Here is a 24304-nt window from a genome sequence, read left to right on the forward strand (position 1 = left end):
TAAGGCTTAATCAGCTGTGGATAAGCATTCTAACCTCCTATCTAGAATTATCTTCAATACATGAAATGGGTAGATCTAGATTGTTTGCTGGTGGGTAAGTAATCTGGACAATTTTATCTGCTGAATACTTTGAAAACATTGAACGTTTGGGACAAATGTCCCTCCCCACTCTACCCCAAGTTCAGGTTCAGTCCAGATAGAGAGGTTAAAAGTCTTCTCACCCTGCTGGCTGTAAGGTTCCTATGTCTTGCACCATCTTGCTCCAGTAGCTGAAGGATAAGATACAAAGGTGGGAGGCAGCAATGTGAGATTTAAAAGAGATGAATAAATAGAGGAGGGGAACAATAAATATTCTGTGAAATAAATCTAACCACAGCAACCTTGTCACTTGTACAGACATTGAAAATATTACAGCATTCAATAAAAATAAAACACATTAAGTCATTTAATTGAGGTACCTCATTGGAAATAAATTATTAAATGATTTATATTTTGTACTGAACAAATGCAAAGGACTGTTCTGCTACATGTTCATAATGATGGTGGTTTCCTCTATTTACTCAATTATCATCGGACTGATCCCAAAACTCTTGATAAACAGCTTCAAAAAACATCTTTTTATACAGCAGTGAAACAGATGTCTCATTGAAATTGAGACTGAGGATTGTAACTTCATCTACACAACTGAGTCTTGGGGCCATAGTTGCTTAATTTATGCTCTTCCCCCATCACGTAACCACCAGCCAATTGCTACTTTATCCGATGTACTATCAATCTGAGGTGGGATTTGGATATTCTACTATGTTTAAAACATTAACAAAAAGTCAACATTAATTGCCGGATTTAGAAGATGGAGTACAGTAAATGATATGGCACCAAGGAATGTTGGTGCACAGGGAAACCGGGGGTGCTGAAGAAGGCATAAAATATAAGAGCTGAGATGCTATGTTGCAATTTGGAATATTACATATAGCTCTTGTCAACACATTATATTGCAAGGATGTGATCGTGCTGGAGACAGTGCAGAGGAGATTCAGTAACAAGTTGCCTGGATTGGTTAGGGAGAAGTGGTGGATAGATTGTGCTTGTTTTCCCTGGAGCAAAGGAAGCTGCAGACTAACCTGATAGAAATGTACAAGTTTATGATAAGCACAGATTGGATAAATAATCAAAATTTATTTCCCGTGGTAGAGGTAATAAAAGCAGGGGGCATAGGTGTTGAGAAAGAAGAGTTTTAAAGGGGATCTAAACACAAGAACAATAGGAGCAGGAAAATGTCAAAAATCCTGTCTCACCATTCAATATGACTCCAGCTGATCCATGCTCAACACCTTTTCTGTGCCACTTCCTCATAATTATCAATCCCACAGTCACTCAATTTCTCAAAGAGCAACAGTTGAAGGAAAATTGAAGACCCATCCAACCTTGGTGGAAAAAGCCTATTTGCATTAACCCTCTCATTAGCAGAAAGTTAGACGATTGGGAGACTTGTAAAAACCAACAGAAGGCAATTTGAAAATTCATAAAGAGGGAAAAGATGGAATACAATAGCTAATAATATTAAAGAAGATACTAGAAGTTTCTTCAGATATATAAAGTATAAAAGAGAGGCAAGAGTATATATATTGGACTGCTGGGAAATTATACCAGAAGGGTATTAATGGGGCCAAAGAAATCACCAGCAGAATGATTAAGTATTTTGCATTAAACTTCACTGTGGAATATACTAGCAGTATGCCGGAAGCTCCAGAGTGTCAAAGGGCAGAAGTGAGTGGAGTTGCCATTAGTAGGGAGAAGGTGCTGGGGAAACTGAAAGGTCTGAAGGTAGATAAATCACCTGGACCAAATGGTCTACATCCCAGGGTTCTGAAAGAGGTGGCTGAAGACATTGTGTAGGCATTGGTATGATCTTTCAACAATCAATAGTTTCTGGCATGGCTCTGGTTGACTGAAAAATTGCAAATATTACTTCACTCTTCAAGAAGTGAGACAGGCAGAAGAAAGGAAATTATAGGCCAGTTAGTCTGACCTCAGTGGCTGGTCAGATGTTGGAGTCAATTGCTAAGGACTTGGTTTCGGAAGCACATGACAAAGTAGGCTGAAGTTAGCATGGTTTCCTTAAGGGAAAATCTTGTCTGACAAAGCTGTTGTAAGTCTTTGAAGTAATAACAGAATAGACAAAGGAAAAAGAATGTTGTGTACTTGGATTTTCAGAAGGCCTTTGACAAGGTGCCACACATGAGACTGCTTAATAAATAAAGAGCCCACAGTATTTCAGGAATGATAGTAGCATGGAAAGAGCATTGGCTGAATGGCAGGAGGCAAAGAGTGGGAATAAAAGGAGCCTTCTCTGGTTCACTGCTGGTGGCTAGTGGCTAGTAGTATTAGTAGTATTCCACAGGGGTCTGTGGGCAGTGACTAGTGGGGTACCGCAAGGCTCAGTGCTGGAACCCCAGTTGTTTACAATATATATTAATGATTTAGACGAGGGAATTAAATGCAGCATCTCCAAGTTTGCGGATGACACGAAGCTGGGCGGCAGTGGTAGCTGTGAGGAGGATGCTAAGAAGATGCAGGGTGACTTGGATAGGTTAGGTGAATGGGCAAATTCATGGCAGATGCAATTTAGTGTGGATAAATGTGAGTTTATCCACTTTGGTGGCAAGAACAGGAAAACAGATTATTATCTGAATGGTGGCCAATTAGGAAAAGGGGAGGTGCAACGAGACCTGGGTGTCATTGTACACTAGTCATTGAAAGTGGGCATGCAGGTACAGCAGGAGGTGAAAAAGGTGAATGGTATGTTGGCATTCATAGCAAGAGGATTCGAGTACTGGAGCAGGGATGTTCTACTGCAGTTGTACAAGGCCTTGGTGAGACCATACCTGGAGTATTGTGTGCAGTTTTGGTCCCCTAATCTGAGGAAAGACATTCTTGCCATAGAGGGAGTACAAAGAAGGTTCACCAGATTGATTCCTGGGATGACAGGACTTCCATATGAAGAAAGACTGGATCGACTGGGCTTATACTCACTGGAATTTAGAAGATTGAGGGGGGATCTTATTGAAACGTATACAATTCTAAAGGGATTGGACAGGCTAGATGCAGAAAGATTGTTCCCGATATTGGGGGAGTCCAGAACGAGGGGTCACAGTTTAAGGATAAAGGGGAAGCCTTTTAGGACTGAGATGAGGAGAAACTTCTTCACAGAGAGTGGTGAACCTGTGGAATTCTCTGCCACAGGAAACAGTTGAGGCTGGTTCATTGGCTATACTTAAGAGGGAGTTAGATATGGCCCTTGTGGCTAAAGGGATCAGGGGGTATGGAGAGAAGGCAGATACAGGGTTCTGAGTTGGATGATCAGCCATGATCATACTGAATGGCAGTGCAGGCATGAAGGGCCAAATTTCTATGTCTATGCACCTATTTTCTATGTTTCTATGTCTGTGTTGGGACCACTTCTGTGGTTCTGTGATTTAATGACAGAATTAATAGCTTTGTGGCCAAGTTTGCGGACAATATGAAGATAGGTGGAGAAGAAATGGCAGATGGAATACAGAGTCAGGAAGTGTATGGTTATGCATTTTGGTAGAAGAAATAAAAGCATATTTTGTAAATGCAGAAGAAAATCAGATTGGTTTAAAAATGGAGATTGGGGCTGAGAGGGAAATAGATCAGCCATGATGAAATGGTGCAGTAGACTCGATGGGCCAAATGGCCTCATTCTGCTCCTATATCTTATTGCCTTAAAACCATCATAATTTTATATACCTCTATCAAATCTCCCCTCATTATCCTACACTCCAGGAAATTAGTCAGCATGGCTTTGTGCATGGTGATTTGAGTCTAACCAGTCTTATAGAGTTGTTCAAAGATGTTACCAGGAAAGGCAGTGGTTGTTGTCTACATGGACTTTAGCAAGGCATTTGATGTATGAGACATTGACCAAGAAGGATCAATCACTTGGCATTCAAAATGTGGTGGTAAATTGGATTGGACATTGGCTTTGTGGGAGAAGCCAGAGTGGTACAGATGGTTGCCTCTCCGACTGGAGGCCCATGTCTAGTGGAGTACCGCAGGGATCAGTGCTCGGTCTATTGTTGTTTGTCGTCTATATCAATGATCCAGATAATAATGTGTTAACTTGATCAGCAAATTTACCGATGACACCAAGATTGGATGTGTAATGGATAGCTAGCTATCAAAGCTTATAGCAGAATCTGGACCAGATGGAATTTAATACAGACAAGTGTGAGGTGTTGCACTTTGTGAGGACCAACCAGGGTAGGTCTTCCACAGTAAGTGGTAGAGCACTGAGGAGTACCAAAGAACAGCGATCTGGGAGTAGAGTTCATAATTCATTGAAATTGGCATCACAGATAGATAGGGTTGTAAAGAAAGCTTTCATCATATTGACCTTCATCAATCAAAGTTTTGTGTGCAGGAGTTGGGATGTTATGTTGCAGTTATCTAAAATGTTAGTGAGGCCTAATTTGGAGTACTGTGTGCAGTTTTGGTCACCCACCTACAGGAAAGTTGTAAATGTGTTTGAAATAGTACAGAAAAAATTTACAAGGATGTTGCTGGGACTGGAAGACCTGAGTTATAGGGAAATATTTGATAGATTAAAGCTTTATTCCTTTGAACACACAAGATTGAGGGGAGATTTGATTGAAGTATACAAAATTATTTGGGATATATATAGGGTAAATAGAAGCAGGCTTTTTCCACTGAAGTTGGGTGAAACTACAGCTAGAGGTCATGGGTTAAGGGTGAAAAGTGAAATGCTTAAGGGGAACATGAGGGGAAACTTCTTAACTCAGAGTGTGGTGAGAGTGTGGAACAAACTGCCAGTGCAAATGTTGGATGTGATTTCAATTTCAATGTTTACGAGGTTTGGATAGGTACGTGGTTGGGAGCTGTATGGAGGGCTATGGTCTGGGTGCTGGTTGATGCGACTAGGCAGTTTAAATGGTTCGGCATGAACCAGATGAGCCAAAGGACCTGTTTCTGTGCTGTAGTTTTCTATGACTCTTTAACTTTAATAAACTGTAATCAAATCTGTAACTTAAATTCTTAAGTTTCATGTCTTTTACATGAGTTTATGGGAGTATATTAAACAAGATGGAAGCATGAAAAAAGTGTTTAAATGTGCAAATGAAGGTCAGCAGTACCAACCTCCTGTATGAAAAGTGCAAGTCCTCAATTGGGGTTTCACCTGTATGCTATTGCAGTGTGTTTCTCCCTTGTTTATCATCTGAACATCACTCCAATAGGTTGCTTACAATTTACAAAATCTATTTTTTTAAAAACTTTGATTTTGAAATATGTGTAATTTAGTACTTGACAGATGAATGTTTTTTTTTAATAAGCAATGTCACTTTCTCATTTGGAATGTAAAAATGCAGAATTAAAATATACTTAAGATCAACATATGGATACTTTCATGGTGCATCAGATTTATCCTTCAGCTGCCTCCACAAACAGACATGTGACTACACCTTCTTTATATCTATCAGATACATTTATATGTCTCACCCTGAATGTATTGGGCTGGAAGAGAGTGCCACATTGTCCAAGTTCTCTGTTTCCCAATTTAAGCGATGTGTGGAGTCCTTCTCTGGGCCTTTTGCCAGAGCTACCTGTAATTTCAAAGTAACACTTCCTTTTAAATGGTAGTGAAACTATTGAATTGATCCAATAAATAAACTCAGAACTACTGAACATATTTAAAAATTCAGGTCAATTTCACAAGATATTCACATTTAAAATCGATTGACATTTATCATTTTAGGAGTATAATAAAATCTTTATCAATAAAAACCTGCATTGTTTGTACTGTGTACATGTAAAAAGGCATCATTTCATTATTTTTTAAATACAGTAAAAGTTGAAAATATACATAATCTGAGAATTTGCTTTGAACTAAGAAAATCAACAATGGTGCGCTTTATTTAATTAAGTCGCTGTACTTAGTTTAAAATTTGGCAATGGATAATCAATGCATAAGTAGACATTAAAATGACATATATTACACAGACCATACCAGAGAGGCAATGTTGCATACCTGGCTACTTGTGGCTGTGATTAATTCTTCAATCATGGCACTGTCCCTGTGGTGTGGACCATGGCTGGGCGTGTTAGACCTGTCTGAACTGAAGGACCGCAGGCTGATGGGTTGGCCAGTTGTCATGAAAATGCAGCAGCACAGTGATATGGTGACATGGGCCGGAGAGTGAAGAAAGCATGCAATTAATATTATGCAACTTTTAGGGGATTGGTAACTAACAAAAGGGAAAACAAAATAAGCATAGGTGGCATTATTGTGTATATTCAATGGTCAAAGTATTTGTTCCACAACACTGGCAGTAGCCAAACAAAATTACCTAAAAAACCCTTTTATAATGATGGATCACTTCAACAGTGAATCATACACTCTGAGCTTGTAAATATAAAGGGCTATAGAAAAAATGTTTTAATAATCATGGTCTATTTTAATTGTCTTCCAATTAAGGAAAACTCATTTATTTTAATCAGGGGACCAAAGAGCAAAACAATTCCAAATTTGCTTTATCAGATATAGAAAAGTTGTGCATCAGAAAGAGATGGTACATTCTCCTCAAGAGAAAAATTCACACTTCATTCAAATTGCTCTAATAGAATCGAAAAGCTTCTATAGGGATATATTTTCAGAAAGCATCATGCTTATAAAGAATTTAAAAAACAGGTTGAGACATCCCAGTGTACAGTGAGCAGGCACTTCTTTGTTTTTTTTACAAGCCTTACAGAAATCTAAATCCTCTGGAAGCTACATCGAGAAAAGTAGTAGTCAGTCACAAGTACCTTACAGTAACCATGAAATTGTAACGCATTAAAAGTCTGCAGAATCCATTGTTAACTTTGAGCTGAATTCTATAGATGGTGTTATAACCACCATTAGTCTTGTAAGTATACACAGATCTACTTGACTCATGCCAGAAATGTCACTTCAGACATGGAAGCATCATCCAATACCTGCAATTATTTAAGCCAAATGGTTTGCTCTGACAATGAGTATTAAAATCGGGTCTTGCAAATGAAACTGAGACTTGAAGGGGAAGTTAAATAGAACACACTCATCTAAAGCTGTGAAAGTTGTATAATAAGGTCCCAATAAAGACTACTGATGGCGTATTCGAACAATAGCTAGTTACAGTTTTGTGATTATAAAAACTGAGCACCAATACAAGAACTATGGTAGCTAGATTGATAAATTATTAAAAATGGACATACAAGCTGACCCTAATATTTTCTGAATCTCACAAAGAATGTTGTGCCCCTCTTTCTCCTTGAATATCTGTGCCCCTTTTTCCTAGAATGACTTGCCTCATTATGGATCTGATATCTTTAGGCAGAGACAGTGTAATGCAGAATAGAAACAGGTCTTTCAGTTCATCAAATCCACATTGACCAAATACATTACAGGTATATGGATCCTAAAAAAAATCCGTTTTATTATCCTTCCATTCCATGACTTACAGCGGACTGAAAAGCTTGAGCATGTAGATGTTGAGAAAGAGGATGAGCTGGAGCTTCTAGAAAGCACCAAGTTGGATAAGTCTCCGGGACCAGAAGAGATGTACCCCAGGCTACTGTGGGAGGTGAGGGAGGAGATTGCTGAGCCTCTGGCAATGATCTTTGCATCATCATTGGGGATGGGAGAGGTTCCTGAAAATTGGAGGGTTGTAGATGTTGTTTTCTTATTCAAGAAAGGGAGTAGAGCCCAGGAAATGATAGACCAGTGAGTCTTACTTCAGTGGTTGGTAAGTTCATGGAAAAAATCCTGAAAGACAGGATTTATGAACATTTGGAGAAGCATAACATAATTAGGAATAGTCAGCATGGCTTTGTGAAAGGCAGGCCATGCCTTATGAGCCTGATTAAATTTTTTGAGGATGTGACTGAACACATTGAGTAGATGAAGAACAGTAGATGTATGGATTTCAGCAAGGCATTTGACAAGGTAGCCCATGCAAGGCTTATTGAGAAAAGAAGGAGGCATGGGATCCAAGGGGACATTGCTTTGTGGATCCAGAACTGGCTTGCCCACAGAAGGCAAAGAGTGGTTGTAGACGGGTCATATTTTGCATGGAGGTCAGTCACCAGTGGTGAGCCTCAAGGATCTGCTCTGTGACCCCTACTCATTGTGATTTTTACAAATGACCTGGATGAAGAAGTGAAGGGATGGGTAAGTAAATTTGCTGATGACACAAAGGTTAGGGGTTTTGTGGATAGTGTGGAGGGCTGTCAGAGGTTACAGCAGGACATTGATAGGATGCAAAACTGGGCTGAGAAGTGGCAGATGAGTTCAACCCAGATAAGTGTGAGGTGGTTCATTTTGGTAGGTCAGATATGATGGCAGAATATGGTATTAATGGTAAGACACTTGGCAGCGTGGTAGATCGTAGGGATCTTGGGGTCCGTGTCCACAATACATTCAAAGCTGCTGCGCAAGTTGACCGTGTGGTTAAGAATGCATATGGTGCATTGGCCTTCATCAATCATGGGACTGAGTTTAAGAGCCAAGAAGTAATGTTGCAGCTATATCGGACACTGGTCAGACACCACTTGGAGTACTGTGCTCAGTTCTAGTCACCTCACTACAGGAAGGATGTGGAAACCATAGAAAGAATGCAGAGGAGATCTACCAAGAAGTTGCCTGGATTGGAGAGCATGCCTTATGAGAATAGGTTGAGTGAAATCAGCCTTTAGTCCTTGGAGCGATGGAGGATGAGAGGTGACCTAACAGAAGTATACAAGATAATGAGAGGCATTGATTGTGTGGATAGTCAGAGGCTTTTTACCAGGGCTGAAATGGCTTGCATGAGACAGCATAGTTTTAAGGTGCTTGGAAATAGGTACAGATGAGATGGCAGGGGTAAGTTTTCTCACAAAGAGTGGCGAATGCATGGAATGGGCTGCTGGCAGCTGTGGTGGAGGTAGATACGATACGGTCTTTTAAGAGACTCCTGGACAGTTACATGAAGCTATGGGCAACCCTAGGTAATTTCTAAAGTAAGGACATGTTTGGCACAGCTTTGTGGGCCGAAGGGCCTGTATTGTGCTGTAGGCTTTCTATGTTTCTATAATTTTCCCCTAGAATGTACCTCTTATCTACACAATAGAGGCAACTTACTAACACACACGATTTTGCCACATGGAGTGAAATTAGAGTATTTGAAAAAGCAGTCAGAAAGAGATCATGCAAACTGTACCCCGGTCGCATCAGAGGTCAGGATCACTTCTCATCCTAGAACCACTGAGGCTGGGAGGTAGAGCTCTATCGGCTGTTCCCTGGTTCCACCTCTGCTTTATTACTTAAAAAGTATTTAAATTCCCCTAGAGATACATGCTGTATCACTGGCTTCAGTCCTGTGCTTTTTTGAGGCATTATTTCCCATTCAGCTTCATTTTAGTACCTACATTTAGCCCCACTGGTATTTATATTTGCTATATAAACAAACTCTTGAGTTTATGACAAACAAGAGAAAACCTGCAGATGCTAGAAATCTGAGCAACACACATAAATTACTGGAGGAACTCAGCAGGCCAGGCAGCATCCAGGAAAAGAGCACAATTGACATTTTGGACCAAAACCCTTCAGCAGGACTGGAGAAAAAAGAGCTGAGGAGTAGATTTGAAAGGGGGGGAGGCGAGGGGAGAGAGAAGCACCAGGCAATAGTTGAACTTGGAGGGGAAGGGATGAAGCAAAGAGCTGGGAAGTTGATTTGGTGAAAGAGACAGAAGGCATTACTGGAAGTTTGAGAAATTAATGTTCATGCCATCAGGTTGGAGGTCTTGGATGGACATATCGGAATGGGAATGGGAAGTGGAATTAAGATGGGTGGCCACTGGGAGATCCTGCTTGTTCTGGCGGACAAAGTGTAGATGCTTGGCAGAGTGGTCTCCCAATCTACGTCGGGTCTCACTGATATACATGATGCCACATCTCAAACTTCCAGTAATGCCTCCACCCCCAACTCCCTTCACCATTTCCCATCCCCTTTTCCCTCTTTCATATTATCTCCTTGCATGCCCATTGCCTCCCCCTGTGCTCCTCCATCCCCTCCTTTTTCTTTCTTCCATGGCCTTCTGTTACTTTTACAAATCAACTGTCAGGTTGACTCTGTGGTTAAGAAGGCATACGGCCTTTATCAACTGGGAAATTGAGCTCAGGAGCCGAGAGGTAATGTTGCAGCTATATAAGGCCCTGGTCAGATACCACTTAGAGTACTGTGCTCAATTCTGGTCACCTCACTACAGGAAGGATGTGGAAGCCATAGAAAGGGTGCAGAGGAGATATACGAGGATGTTACCTGGATTGGAGAGCTTGCGAGCTCTTTGCTTCATCCCTCCCCCTTCGTTTCACCTATTGCCTGTCGTTTCTCTCTCCCCTCGCCCCACCTTTCAAATCTACTCCTCAGCTTTTTTCTCCAGTCCTGCCAAAGGGTTTCAGTCCAAAACATTGACTGTGCCTTTTTCCATAGATCCTGCCTGGCCTGCTGAGTTCCAGTTGCATTTATGAAATATCTTTCATATAGTACAGTATTCCATAGGACCCTTTGGGAGATAGTAGGTTTAGTATAATTTTAATTCAGTCAATTTGATAATGAGACTTATAAATTTCTCTAAACAAGAGTCTCTCTTCTTTCAAGAAATAGCCAATTAAACCCTTTATCAAAGTAAATTTTACTCCATTGTTTTTGCTCAAGTGATATCATGTTAACATATTATCTTTAAAGAAATTTGATGAAAGAAACATCATTGCTATTCCATTGGAGCTACCACTCTCTTCCTTGAAAAAGCCAAGTATTTTCTTGTTCCTGCTTGCTCAAAAGGAATCCTTCTAAAGAATAATATTTAATTTTTAAACAGGCATGATGTTTTAACATAGAAACATAGAAAACCTACAGCACAATACAGGACCTTCAGCCCGCAAAGCTGTGCCGAACATGTCCTTACCTTAGAAATTACCTAGGGTTACCCAAAGCCCTCTATTTCTCTAAGCTCCATGTACCTGTCCAGGAGTCTCTTAAAAGACCCTATTGTATCCGCCTTCACCACCATTGCTGGCAGCCAATTCAAAGCACTCACCACTCTTTTATCCCTGATATCTCCTCTGTACCTACTTCTAAGCACCTTAAAATTGTCCCCTATCATGCTAGCCATTTCAGCCCTGGGAAAAAGCCTCTGACTATCCACATGATCAATGCCTCTCATCATCTTATACACCTCTATCAGTTCACCTCTCATCCTCCATCGATCCAAGGAGAAAAGGCCGGGTTCACTCAACCTATTCTCATAATGCACACTCTCCAATCCAGGCAACATCCTCGTATATCTCCTCTGCACCCTTTCTATGGCTTCCACATCCTTCCTGTAGTGAGGTGACCAGAACTGAGCACAGTACTCTAAGTGGTATCTGACCAGGGCCTTATATAGCTGCAACATTACCTCTCGGCTCCTGAGCTCAATTTCCCAGTTGATAAAGGCCGTATGCCTTCTTAACCACAGAGTCAACCTGACAGTTTTAAGTGTCCTATGGACTTGGACCCCAAGATCCGTCTGATCCTCCACACTGCCAAGAGTCTTACCACTACTCTTTCAGAATCCTGTTGTATTTCTCTGTTAGATTTGACGCCATGTGGGGCTTCCATCCACACCATGTTAACAATAATATTGTCATCTTTTAGTTGAGTTTACAATGACCATTTGTACTTTTCTGATAGATTTTGAATCTAGTATACTAGATATCAGCTTGGATAATTCTCGTAAATCAAAATTATACATAATTAAAAGCATTCAATAATTTGGTAGGCATCGAGTGAATCATATAGATGCATTGTTTGTTGCTTGAACATTTGGACCGAGTTTTTCTGATATATTTCTGTCATTTTTATTTTGAGTAATGTTCTCTGAAAGGGTTAAGAGAATGTTTCGCTCATTCAAGTCAAAAGATAGCAAGGTCAGTGATGAAGATGCAAAGGAGAACTGAATCTGATTCCCCAGCATTCGGTATTACCTTCATATAGCAGCTAAATAAGCTAAAGAAACTATATGGATGGTTTCAGTACATAGTCCATGTGACATGACTAAAGGTTATTCATAAACTGAAAAATAATGTAATCATTTTCATAGGATACTATTAAAACTAAACAACCCAACATTTCTAAAATGATATTCATAATTTCTAATAGTCACTACATATGTTTTATATAATCCTTAACAGGAAAACATGACATGTCAGAAACAGCAATAATAATATTCAGCATTAACAGTAAAATAGGGACCACAGTAAACAGTAAATATATGTGACTGCCAGCAAAATAAAAATATGCATTTAAATGTTTTTTTACAACAAGTATCTGGAGGAAAACAAATTGAGTCCCTGTAGCAAGAAAGTATTCCTAAAAATATACACCCAGCAACCCACTGCTGTGAAAAAATAAAATAATAATCAAGCTTCAACTCCACTCCCCACTCCCACCCCTATCAAGTCAATCATTGGTAGGCTCCTGCTGAATAATCTAAATTGCTGAATCTCAGACCATCGTTACAAAGAAAGGAAGGCAGTAACAGCAGCTAATTCAGCATTATTTCAGTCAGGTAAACCCAGCTAGATGTGAGCAGATTAGCAGCAAACATTCAAAAATCAAAAGAGTTTATTGCAGCCATGGAAATAGCTCTAGTGCACAAACTGAAAGTCCCCACCCATGACCCCAAGCAGCATTGTCACATTAGGAAAAAGTGAATTGCAGACCCAGCCACTGCACTGTGAAATCTTTCTTGTGTCAAGACCACCTACCTGTTTACAGCACTGAATGGAAGCATATGAAAAGGAGGGAAAACAGCACTGATGAGGGGTGGATGGCAGAACAATGGTTACAGAACATTCTCGTTCACACAGTTACACAGTCACATTCATACAGATGCATACAGAACATCTATGTTAACAGATGGACAAAAATGTCCTATATAGGTCATGCACATAGTTTCCATGTTCAACAGTGAGAAAGAATGAACTGACAGGTATTTTTGGTAAATTCACAATATCAAACCAAACAAACACATTTTGCTGACACTGAGATACAGAAATAATTTAGAAAAAGAACAATTCTGAACAGAAAATGAACTAAAAATGATAGTTAATGTCTGCCATGGCCTCACAATCCTATATGTAGCCTGATAATTTGTCAAATTTCCAGTGGTACATTCCTAACAAACCTACTAGGAACTACTTTCACTTTTGTGAAATAACTTTTCTACCTTGATATTGTGATGTCTGACTGTGCAATTGGAAAGCAGGATGCTTGCTTCCTTGCTTTTTAACATCTCCAATGGTTAGACCATCTATCTGCACGGTGACAACTGCCACAACTGACAGGATTGTGTTTCTTGCAGAATTTTTGAAATTAAGCAGGGTTTTTGTGTGAATCCCTGCTAAAGAGCAGGGAAATATGCCATATGCATTAATCCTGGATGATGTCAAGAGAGGCATTTTGCATGAAACAATTCCTAGACTAATATCTGCAATATATGCTGAAGACATATAAGAACTGCTCTGTAAACCATCTGCATTCAGTCTGCAGTGTTCTGTTGCCTGACACTTTAATTCCCACTTCCACTTTGACCTATCAGTCCATGGCCTTCCATACTGTTGAAATAATGCAATCTTTTGTCCACGAATACTGCAGGCTTCTGAAATCCACAGTGTCAAGTAACTTGATTTCTCCATCTGTATCAGTAATTATTAAGGATGAAATAGTGGCATATCTAGATAGCAGTGATAGGAATGGGCCGAGCCAGCATGGATTTACCAAGGGTAAATCATGCTTAACTAATCTGTTGGAGTTTTTCGAGGATGTAACCAGGAAGTTAGACGGGGGAGATCCAGTGGATGTAGTGTACCTCGATTTTCAGAAGGCATTTGATAAGGTCCCACATAGGAGATTGGTAGGTAAAATCAAAGCTCAGGGCATCGAGGGGAAGACATTGACATGGATAGAAAACTGGTTGGCAGATAGAAAGCAAAGGGTAGCGGTGAATGGGTGTTTCTCGGAATGGCAGGTGGTGATTAGTGGGGTGCCACAGGGCTCGGTATTGGGACCACAGCTGTTTACAATTTACGTCAACGATTTAGATGAAGGCATTGAGAATAATATCAGCAAATTTGCTGATGATACTAAGCTGGGTGGCAGTGTGACATGTGTTTAGGATGTTAGGAGAATTCAGGGTGACTTGGATAGGCTGGGTGAGTGGGCAGATACTTGGCAGATGATGTTTAATGTGAATAAGTGTGAGGTTATCCACTTTGGGAGTAAGAACAGGAAGGCAGATTATTATCTGAGTGGTGTAGAGTTAGGTAAGAGAGAAATACAAAGTGATCTAGGAGTCCTTGTTCATTAGTCACTGAAGGTGAATGAGCAAGTGCAGCAGGCGATAAAGAAGGCTAATGGAATGTTGGCCTTTATTACAAAGGGAATTGAGTACAAGAGCAAGGAAATCCTCTTGCATTTGTACAGAGCCCTGTTGAGACCACACCTGGAGTATTGTGTACAGTTTTGGTCTCCGGGGTTAAGGAAGGACATCCTGGCTGTAGAGGAAGTGCAGCGTAGTTTCACAAGGTTAATTCCTGGGATGTCTAGACTGTCTTACGCAGAGAGGTTAGAGAGACTGGGCTTGTACACGCTGGAATTAAGGAGATTGAGAGGGGATCTGATTGAAACATATAAGATTATTAAGGGATTGGACAAGATAGAGGCAGGAAATATGTTCCAGATACTGGGAGAGTCCAGAACCAGAGGGCATAGTTTGAGAATAAGTGGTAGGTCATTTAGGACAGAGTTAAGGAAAAACTTCTTCTCCCAGAGAGTTGTGGGGGTCTGGAATGCACTGCCTCGGAAGGTAGTGGAGGCCAATTCTCTGGTGCTTTCAAGAAGGAGCTAGATAGGTATCTTATGGATAGGGGAATCAAGGGATATGGGGATAAGGCAGGAACCGAGTATTGATAGTCGATGATCAGCCATGATCTCAAAATGGCGGTGCAGGCTCGAAATGCTGAATACTTCTGCACCTATTATCTATCTGTGATATTGACTCAGCTTGTTTGTTCTTTTTTTACCTCTTCTTTCCCCTGTAAGTGGAAGCCAAGGGCAAGCTGGGCTGCTGGGCACATCTTCCAACTTTGTGTTTCATAACTGCTGCATTCTTTTATCTATGTTTTCATTTACTAACTTTTCCCGTTCACTTATTGACCAGATAATAAAATTTCTTTTTTATCTTTACCTATTCTAACAAAGGGTCTTCAACATCTTAACCGTTTCTCATCTCACAGATGCAGCCTGTTCTGCTGAGTATTCCCTACATTTTCTATTTTTACATTAGATTTCCAGCATCTGAACTGTTTTGATTTAAGCACATGTGATGGTATGAGGCTGAAACGTATGAATTTCAGGAAACAAGCAACTCCAAGGCACAGTTCACAGAACACAAATAAATTGTGTGCTAGAATGCTGTCCATTTATGAATACATGTATTTAAACTACCTAACTTTTGCAGAAGACTATAAGACCCAACAAGATATAAGAGCCAAATTAGGCCATATGGCCCATCGAGTTTGCCTCACAATTTCATCTTGACTGATCCATGTTCCCTCTCAGCCTCAAACACTTGCTTTCTCTCTGTATCTTTACATGCCCTGACTAATCAAGAATCTACTTTAAATATACCCTAAGACTTGGTCTACACAGTCGCCTGTGGCACCAAATTCCACAGACTCACCACTCTTTGGCTAAAGAAAGTACTCATCATCTCTGTTCAGTTCAAAAGGTTGAGCTGAAGTCCTCTCTATTTTCTACAATCAATCATCTAATAATCTGCACTTTACAGGGATGAAACTTAATAGACCATTGAACAATTTGCTGAGATCTTTGAATGGGTGACCAATACATCACATATACAGTGATGGAGTAACTCAGCGAGTCAGGCAGCATCTATGGAGGGGATTAAACAATCAATGATTGAGGCCAAAACCTTTCACCAGGACTGAAAATGAAGGGGAAAAGGGATGCAGCCAGAACAAGGTGGGGGGGGGGGGGGAAGGCAGGTGGAGAAGGGGAAAGATGAAGTTCGTAGGTAACAGGTGAGACCAGGTGAGTGGATGGGGAGGGATGCTGAAGTAAGAATTTGGCAGGAGAGGACAGTGGATTGTGGGAGAAAGGGCAGGATTGGGGGACCAGAGGGAGGTGATGAGTAGATGAGAAGAGGAGGAGTGAAAGGGGAACCAAAAAGGAGAACGGAAAAACGAGAGAAGGGGAATAGGGAAGAAATGACCAGAAATGAGAGAAATTGATATTCCTGTCTTCAGATGGGAGGCTACCCAGAAAGAATATGACTATGAATATGACCTCAGGAGTTGGTGCTATTGTCACTGTTTATTGATATTTATATCAGTGATACAGACAAGAATGTACAAGGCATAAAATAGGTGGTATTGCAGTGAAGATGGTTACCAAAAATTACATGTCATCTTCATCAGGTAGGTAAATGGGCTGATTCCTCTAACTTCTGTTAATGCCCCTCCTCCCCTTCTTACCTTAGCCCTTAATTATTTACTTATGTATCTATCTATCTGTTTGTTTGTTCATTTACTTACTTTTTTCCTCTCTCTTTTTTCTGTCTGTTCCTCTCACAATCACTCCTTGCCTGCTCTCCATCTCCCTCTGGTGCTCCCCTCCCCCTTTATTTCTTCCTAGGCCTCCTGTCCCATGATCCTCTCCCTTCTCTAGCCTTGTCTCCCTTTTGCCAATCAACTCTCCAGCTCTTAGCTTCATCCCTCCCCCTCCTTCCTCCTATCATTTAGGATCTACCCCTCCCCCTTTCAAATCTCTTACTAGTTCTTCCATCAGTTAGTCCTGACGAAGGGTCTCGGCCCTAAACGTCGACTGTACTTCTTCCTATAGATGCTGCCTGGCCTGCTGCATTCCACCAGCATTTTGTGTGTGTTATGAGGAATAGGAAGTTGAGTTTAATACAGAAAGGTGTGAGGTGTTGCATTTTGGAAAGGCATATGGGTTAGGCGTTTCAAGGGGAATGGTAGGACGCTGGGGTGTGCTGACCAAATATGGTGTCACAGATAGAGAAAGAAGACTTCTGGCATGTTGGCCTTTGTTAGTCAGGGCACTGACTACAGCAGTTGGGATATTTCATGTTGAAGTTGTACAAGATGATAAGGCCATATTTATAACCATATAACAATTACAGCACGGAAACAGGCCAGCTTGGCCCTTCTAGTCCATGCCAAACGCTTACTCTCACCTAATCCCACTGACCCACACTCAGCCAATAACCCTCCATTCCTTTCCTGTCCATATACCTATCGAATTTTGCTTTAAATGACAATACCGAACATGCCTCTACCACTTCCACTGGAAGCTCATTCCACACTGGAAGCTCTACCACTCTCTGAGTATAGAAATTCTCCCTCATGTTACCCTTAAACTTTTGCCCCCTTAGTCTCAACTCATGGCCTCTTGTTTGAATCTCCCCTACTCTCAATGGAAAAAGCTTATCCACGTCAACTCTATCTATCCCCCTCATAATTTTAAATACCTCTATCAAGTCCTCCTTCAACCTTCTATGCTCCAAAGAATAAACACCTAACTTGTTCAATCTTTCCCTGTAATTTAGATGCTGAAACCCAGGTAACATTCTAGTAAATCTTCTCTGTACTCTCTCTATTTTGTTGACATCTTCCCTATAATTCGGTGACCAGACTGTACACAATACTCCAAATTCGGCCTTACCAATGCCTTGTACAATTTTAACATTACATCCCAACTCCTATACTCTGACTTATAAAGGCCAACATACCAAAAGCTTTCTTCACCACCCTATCCACATGAGATTCCATATTCAGGGAACTATGCACCATTATTCCTAGATCACTCTGTTCTACTGCGTTCTTCAATGCCCTACCATTTACCATGTATGTCCTGTTTGGATTATTCCTACCAAAATGTAGCACCTCACACTTATCAGCATTAAACTCCATCTGCCATCGCTTAGCCCATTCTTCTAACTGGCCTAAATCTCTCTGCAAGCTTTGAAAACCTACTTAATTATCTACAACATCACCTACCTTAGTATCATCTGCAAACTTACTAATCCAATTTACCACCCCATCATTCAGATCATTAATGTATGTGACAAACAACATTGGACCCAGTACAGATCCCTGAGGCACACCACTAGTCACTGGCCTCCAACCTGACAAACAGTTATCCACCACTACTCTCTGGCATCTCCCATCCAGCCACTGTTGAATCTATTTTACTACTTCAATATTAAGACCTAAATATTGAACCTTCCTAACTAGCCTTCCGTGCGGAACCTTGTCGAAGGCCTTACTGAAGTCCATATAGACTACATCCACTGCTTTACCATCGTCAACTTTCCTCGTAATCTCTTCAAAAAATTGAATAAGATTTGTCAAACATGACCTTCCACGCACAAATCCATGTTGACTGTTCCTAATCAGACCCTGTCTATCCTGTTTATACATTCCATCTGTAAGAATACTTTCCATTAATTTACCCACCACTGACGTCAAACTAACAAGCCTTTAATTGCTAGGTTTACTCTTAGAACCCTTTTTAAACAATGGAACATTTGGATGTATTCTGTTCAGTTGTGGTTACCATGCTATAGGAAAGGTACCATTCAGCCGGAAAGAATGCAGAAATGACTTACAAGGATGTTGTCAGAACTCGAAGGTCTGAATTATACAGGGAGATTGTGAAGACTATACTTACATGAGCATGGGAGACTGATGAGTGATCTCATCAGGGTGTATGAAAATTATGAGGGCCATAGACAGGGTGACAGGTCTTTCTTCCAGAGTTGGACAATCAAGAAATGGGGAGCATAAGTTTAAGATGAGAAGGGGAAGACATATTAGAAAGCTGAGGAGCATCTTTTTCACCCAGAGGGTGGTCTGTAGTTGGAATGAACTACCAGAGAAAGTGGATGAAACTGGTTCATTAACAACATTTAAAAGCACTTGAACAGGTATACAGATAGAAAAGATTTAGAAGGCCTAATGTGAACAAATGGGCATATTCATTCGCACGGACTTGCTGGGCCAAAGACACTGTTTCTGTTTTGAATGTGAACTTTCGTCTAGAATCATACATATTGAATTATGACAGTGTTATGTTTTGGAACTAGCCAAATTATTCAAGCACAGCTTCAACATGGACAGCCATTGTAAGAGGAAAATGTCCTGATGTGGGCCAATGAAAAAAAAGACAAAAAAGCATATCCATCCCAACAGACTGCTCACAGTCATTATAAAACCAAACTGGTCATCAACAGTTCAATCAACCAGAATTTATTCAGCAGTCAATACACAGTTTGAATTCCAGCAGTTCAATACCAGAAATGAGAAAGAATCCACTATCCCTGGCATTGAGCCAGTGATGAACCAAAGTGGCACTAAACAGTTCTGTTAAAGCTTCATTCAAAGGAGGTTAGGAGACAATCTCCTGTGGCTGAAGTCACAAAGAACACAAAATAAGATGGCTTTCCAACCTAAAAGCATATTTGTCAAATTGCAGTGTTTCCTAAGCAGCCGGCTTTACAAAGTGGAGACTTTATTCCCTATTTTGCTTGCACAATGAAGGTCAATTTATCTAATACAGATTACCATTTTCATGGATAAATTATGGATAGTGAAACAGTTCATATTTAGAAATTCATGTCACGTATGTTAGAGTACAACTACATAAGGAAGCACCAGTTCTGTGGTTGTAATCAGATGACACCTGCCTTTACTCCACTAACACCTCTCCTGATCTCTCCAGAGTATTTATAATGACTGCTTGTCCAACACTCAGGGCTGGATTTGTATTAAATTTTGCTAAACCTGTCGTCTTTTGTCCTTGTCACAAACATCATTCTCATGCACATACTTTATGCTGTGTCCTATCCAAAGACAGAGATGAAAAGCGTAGAACAAAGAAACTAAACAGTTCACAGCATCCATGTTGTGACTGATGAAAGGTAGCACTGTAAGCCATATAATTTTCATAAGGATTACTCACTACTTCTATATCTACACCACTGCCAAACCCTGCCTCCTGTTCAGATTACCTTCTGCTGAAACATTTATCTATGGCATCATTACCAAAGACCTAAAGGTATATAGGTCACCCAGATCAGAGAAACTGCACCCTAGGGTTCTGAAAGAGGTAACGTTAGAGATTTTGGTGGTATTAGAAATGATCTTTCAAAAATCACTGGACTCTGGCATGCTGCCAGAGGATTGGAAAATTGCAAATGTTACTCCACACTTTGAGAAAGGAGGAAGGCAGAAGAAAAGAAATTATAGACCAGTTAGCCTGACTTCAGTGGTTGGAAAGAAGTTAGAGTCAATTGTTAAGGATGAGCTGATGGAGAACTTGGTGACACAGGACAAGATAGTACAAAGTCAGCATAGTTTCCTTCAGGGAAAATCCTGCCTGGTGAACCTGTTGGAATTCTTTGAGGAGATTACACGAAGGATAGAAAAAGGGGATGCAGTGGATGTTGAGTATTTGGACTTTCAGAAGGCTTTTGACAAGGTGCCACACATGAGGCTGCTTAACAAGAGCCCATGGTATTACAGGAAAATTACTAACATGGTTAGAGCATTGGCTGATTGGTAGGAGACAGCGAGTGGGAATGAAAGGACTCTTTTCTGTTTGGCTGCCAGTGTTTAGTGGTGTTCCACAGGGGTTGGTGTTGGGAACAACTTTTTATGCTGTATATAAATGATTTAGATGATGGAATAGATGGCTTTGTTGCCAAGTTTGCACATGATACAAAGATTGGTGGAGGGGCAACTTGTGTTGGGGAAGCAGGTAGGGTGCAGAAAGTCTTAGACAGATTAAGAGAATGGGCAAGAGAGTAGAAAATGAAATGCAGTGTTGGAAAATGCATGGTCATGCACTTACAAATAAAGTGCAAACTATTTTCTAAATGGGAAGAAAATTCAAAAATCTGAGATGCGAAGGGACTTGGGAGTCTTTCGGTAGAACACACTGAATTGTTAACTTGCAGGTTGACTTGGTGGTGATGAATGCAAATGCCATGTTAGCATTCATTTCAAGAGATCTAGAATTCAAGAGAAAGGATGTGATGCTGTGGCTTTACAAGGTACTGGTGAGGCCTCACCTTGAGTATTGTGAACAGTTTTGGGCTCCTCATCTTAAAAAAGATGTGTTGGAATTGGAGAGGGTCCAGAGAAGGTTCACAAGGATGATTCCAGGAATGAAAGGGTTATCATATAAGGAACGTTTGATGGCTCTGAGTCTGTAGTCATTGAAATTTAGAAGGAAGAGGGAGGGTCTCATTGAAACCTTTTGAATGTTAAAAGGCCTAGACAGAGCAGATGTGGAAAGGATGTTTCCCATGATGGGAGAGTCTAGGACAAGAGGGTACAGCCTCAGGATAGAGGGGTACCCTTTCAAAACAGAGATGTGGAGAAATTTCCTTAGTCAAAGGATGGTGAATTTGTGGAATTTGTTGCCACATGCAGCTGTGGAGGCAAGGTCTTTGGGTGTATTTAAGACAGAGATTGATAGGTTCTTGACTGGCATCAAAAGTTATTTGGAGAAGGCTAGGAACTGGGGCTGAGGAGGAGATAGAAACAAAGGATCAGCCATGATTGAATGGCAGAGCAGACTCGATGGGCCAGATGGCCTAATTCTGCTCCTGTGTCTTATGGTCTATTACCTTTACAATTAGTTATTGAAATGCTCTCTTTTCTGGCCTTCCATCCTCCTGCCCTAAATAATTCTGGTGAGTCCTGTTCATCCACTCATGGGTGTCTGTGTTTGTGTGTGGACCAGTAATATAATAAATTTTAAAAAATATTTTTGATTCACTTCCAGGCCTCATCCCTTCCTATCTTTGTAATTTAATCCAGCATCGTTATTTGAAATTGGTGTCACCTTCAGAACTCTTTAAAGCAATCAACTTTGGGAGGAGTGGAATTCATTCCTTGAAACATAAGATGATTTTTAAAACTTCTTTTTGATCAAGATTCAGGCTATCTGTCTGAAGATCTCAAAAGATCTCAAAATCTCAAATCTTAACTGTCTTTAACTTGTTTGATAACCCTCCCTTGAACCATACTGGGATACTTTTAAAAAAAAACTTCTGAGTATTATATTAAGCAAAGTAGTTTCATCTACTGATCAAAAGTATGAATGTTGATGTGTTCCCTTCCCAGTGCCTACTCTCATTACCTTGTCTGATAAAATCAATTACAACACCACATCTACTATGTCATATTGGCCCTCAAAGTATACAGTAGGAAGCAAATACCACACCTTTCTTTAACTACTATTTGAGTTCCCTGCTGTCCTTGGCCGAATCAACTGTGGTGACAAATCAAAGTTCAATTATTATCAAAGTATGTATATATTATACAACCTTGAGATTTGTCTCCTCACAGGGAGCCACAAAACAAGAAACCCAAAAGAACCCATTTTAAAAAAAATGGACAGCATATAAGAGGGAGATTGAAAAAATGGTAAGAGGTGCCACTATAACAACAACTTCTCATTCAATGCCAGTAAGACCTAGGAGCTGAAAATTGACTTCAGGGGGAGGAAACCAGAGTCCATAAACCAGTCCTCATCGGAGAACTGGAGGTGAGGAGACTCAGCAACTTTACCATTTCACCGAGGATCTGTCCTGGGTCCAGCACATCAGTGCCATTATGAAGAAAGCAAGACAGCCCTCTACCTTCTCAGAAGCTTGCAAAGATTTAGCATGTCATCAAAACTTTGAAAAACTTCTATAGATGTGCAATGGAAAGTAAAGTACATTGACTGGTTGCATCAAGGCATGGGAGGGAAGCAGCAATGTCCTTGAATGGAAATGCTAACAAAAAGTAGAGAATATTGTTAACTTCACCTTGGGTAAAACCCTCACCATGTCTGACCACCTATATTTTGGATACTGTTGTGGGGGATGACCTCTCAGGGGAATGTCATGGAGACTAGGTTACTGGCACTGAGCATGGGTCCATGGTGCAGAAGGGAAAGACGGACAACAGTGATAGGAGACACAATAATCAGGGGAACAGACAGGAGATTCTGTGGACATGATCGGGACACACAAATGCTATGTTGCTTCCCAGGTGCCAAGGTTAGGGACATCTCAGACTGTGTCCACAACAGTTTGAAGATATATTACATATTAGTGCCAATGAAAAGCAAAATGGTCCTGAAAAGAGAACCTAGACAGCTTAATAAGCTGAGAAGCAGGACCTCCTGAGCAGTAATTTGTGGATTGTTACCTGTGCCACCTGCCAGATGATTTGGCAAATTATGGCATGGCTTAGAAGCTGGTGCAGGGAGCAGGGCTTCAGGTACTTGAACAATTGGGATCTCTTCTGGGGGAGGTATGACTTCTTCAAAAGTGACGGGTTGCACCTGAACCTGAGGAGGACAAATATCCTCACAGGCAAGTTTGTTAGAGCTGTGGGGAGGGTTTAAGCTAATTTGGCAGGCAGATGGGAACTGGCGTGAAGAGACTCAGGATGGTAAAAAAGCAAAGATAGCATGCAGTCTCACCATCAGGAAGGGCGGCCAGATGATAGAACAAAATTGCAGCCAACAGGATGAGTATTAGTACATCAGGGATGCAGAATCAAAAAGGGTAGCAAATACAGTACACAAAATGTTATATCTCAGTGCACAGAGTATAAGAAATAAGGTGGATGATCTTCTGTACTTTCACAGATTGTCAGGTTGTGGCCATCACTGAATCATGGCTGAAGGATGGTTATAGTTGGGAGCTGAATGTCCAAGGTCACACCTTATACCAGAGGAATAGGAAGGTAGGCAGAGGGGTGATGTGGCTCTACTGATAAAGAATGGCATCAGATTAGCAGAAAGATGTGACATAGGATCAGAAGATGTTGAATCCTTGTGGGTAGAGTTTAGAAAATGCAAGAATAAAAGGACCCTGATGGCAGTTATATACAGGCCTCCCAATAGTAGCCGGGATGTGGACCACAGATTACAACAGGAAATAGAAAAGGAGAGTCAAAAGGGCAATGTTATGATAGTCATGGGAGATTTCAACATGTAGACTGATTGGGAAAATCAAATTTGAAATGGATCTCAAGAGAGTGGATTTGTTGAATGCCTACAAGATGGCATTTTAGAGCAATTTCTCTTTGAGCCTACTAGGGGATCAGCTATACTGGATT

At 40.7% G+C, this 24304-nt stretch overlaps 1 protein-coding gene across 2 annotated transcripts in view; it reads right to left on the reverse strand.

Annotated features, from left to right (window-relative positions):
• ank2b (ankyrin 2b, neuronal) overlaps positions 1 to 24304 on the reverse strand; it is an 801710-nt gene that overhangs the window by 151174 nt on the left and 626232 nt on the right. Inside the window, exons 24-26 of one of the 2 annotated variants that reach the window (XM_059988792.1) lie at positions 6068 to 6170; positions 5539 to 5642; positions 222 to 269 (exon numbers count right to left, since the gene is read on the reverse strand). In XM_059988792.1, the coding sequence (XP_059844775.1) occupies positions 222 to 269; positions 5539 to 5642; positions 6068 to 6170 (255 nt within the window). The remainder of the gene's footprint in view (positions 1 to 221; positions 270 to 5538; positions 5643 to 6067; positions 6171 to 24304) is intronic. The other variant, XM_059988791.1, reaches the window with a different exon arrangement.

This window comes from Hypanus sabinus, chromosome 14 (assembly GCF_030144855.1).
Source record: "Hypanus sabinus isolate sHypSab1 chromosome 14, sHypSab1.hap1, whole genome shotgun sequence".
Classification (NCBI taxonomy): domain Eukaryota; kingdom Metazoa; phylum Chordata; class Chondrichthyes; order Myliobatiformes; family Dasyatidae; genus Hypanus; species Hypanus sabinus.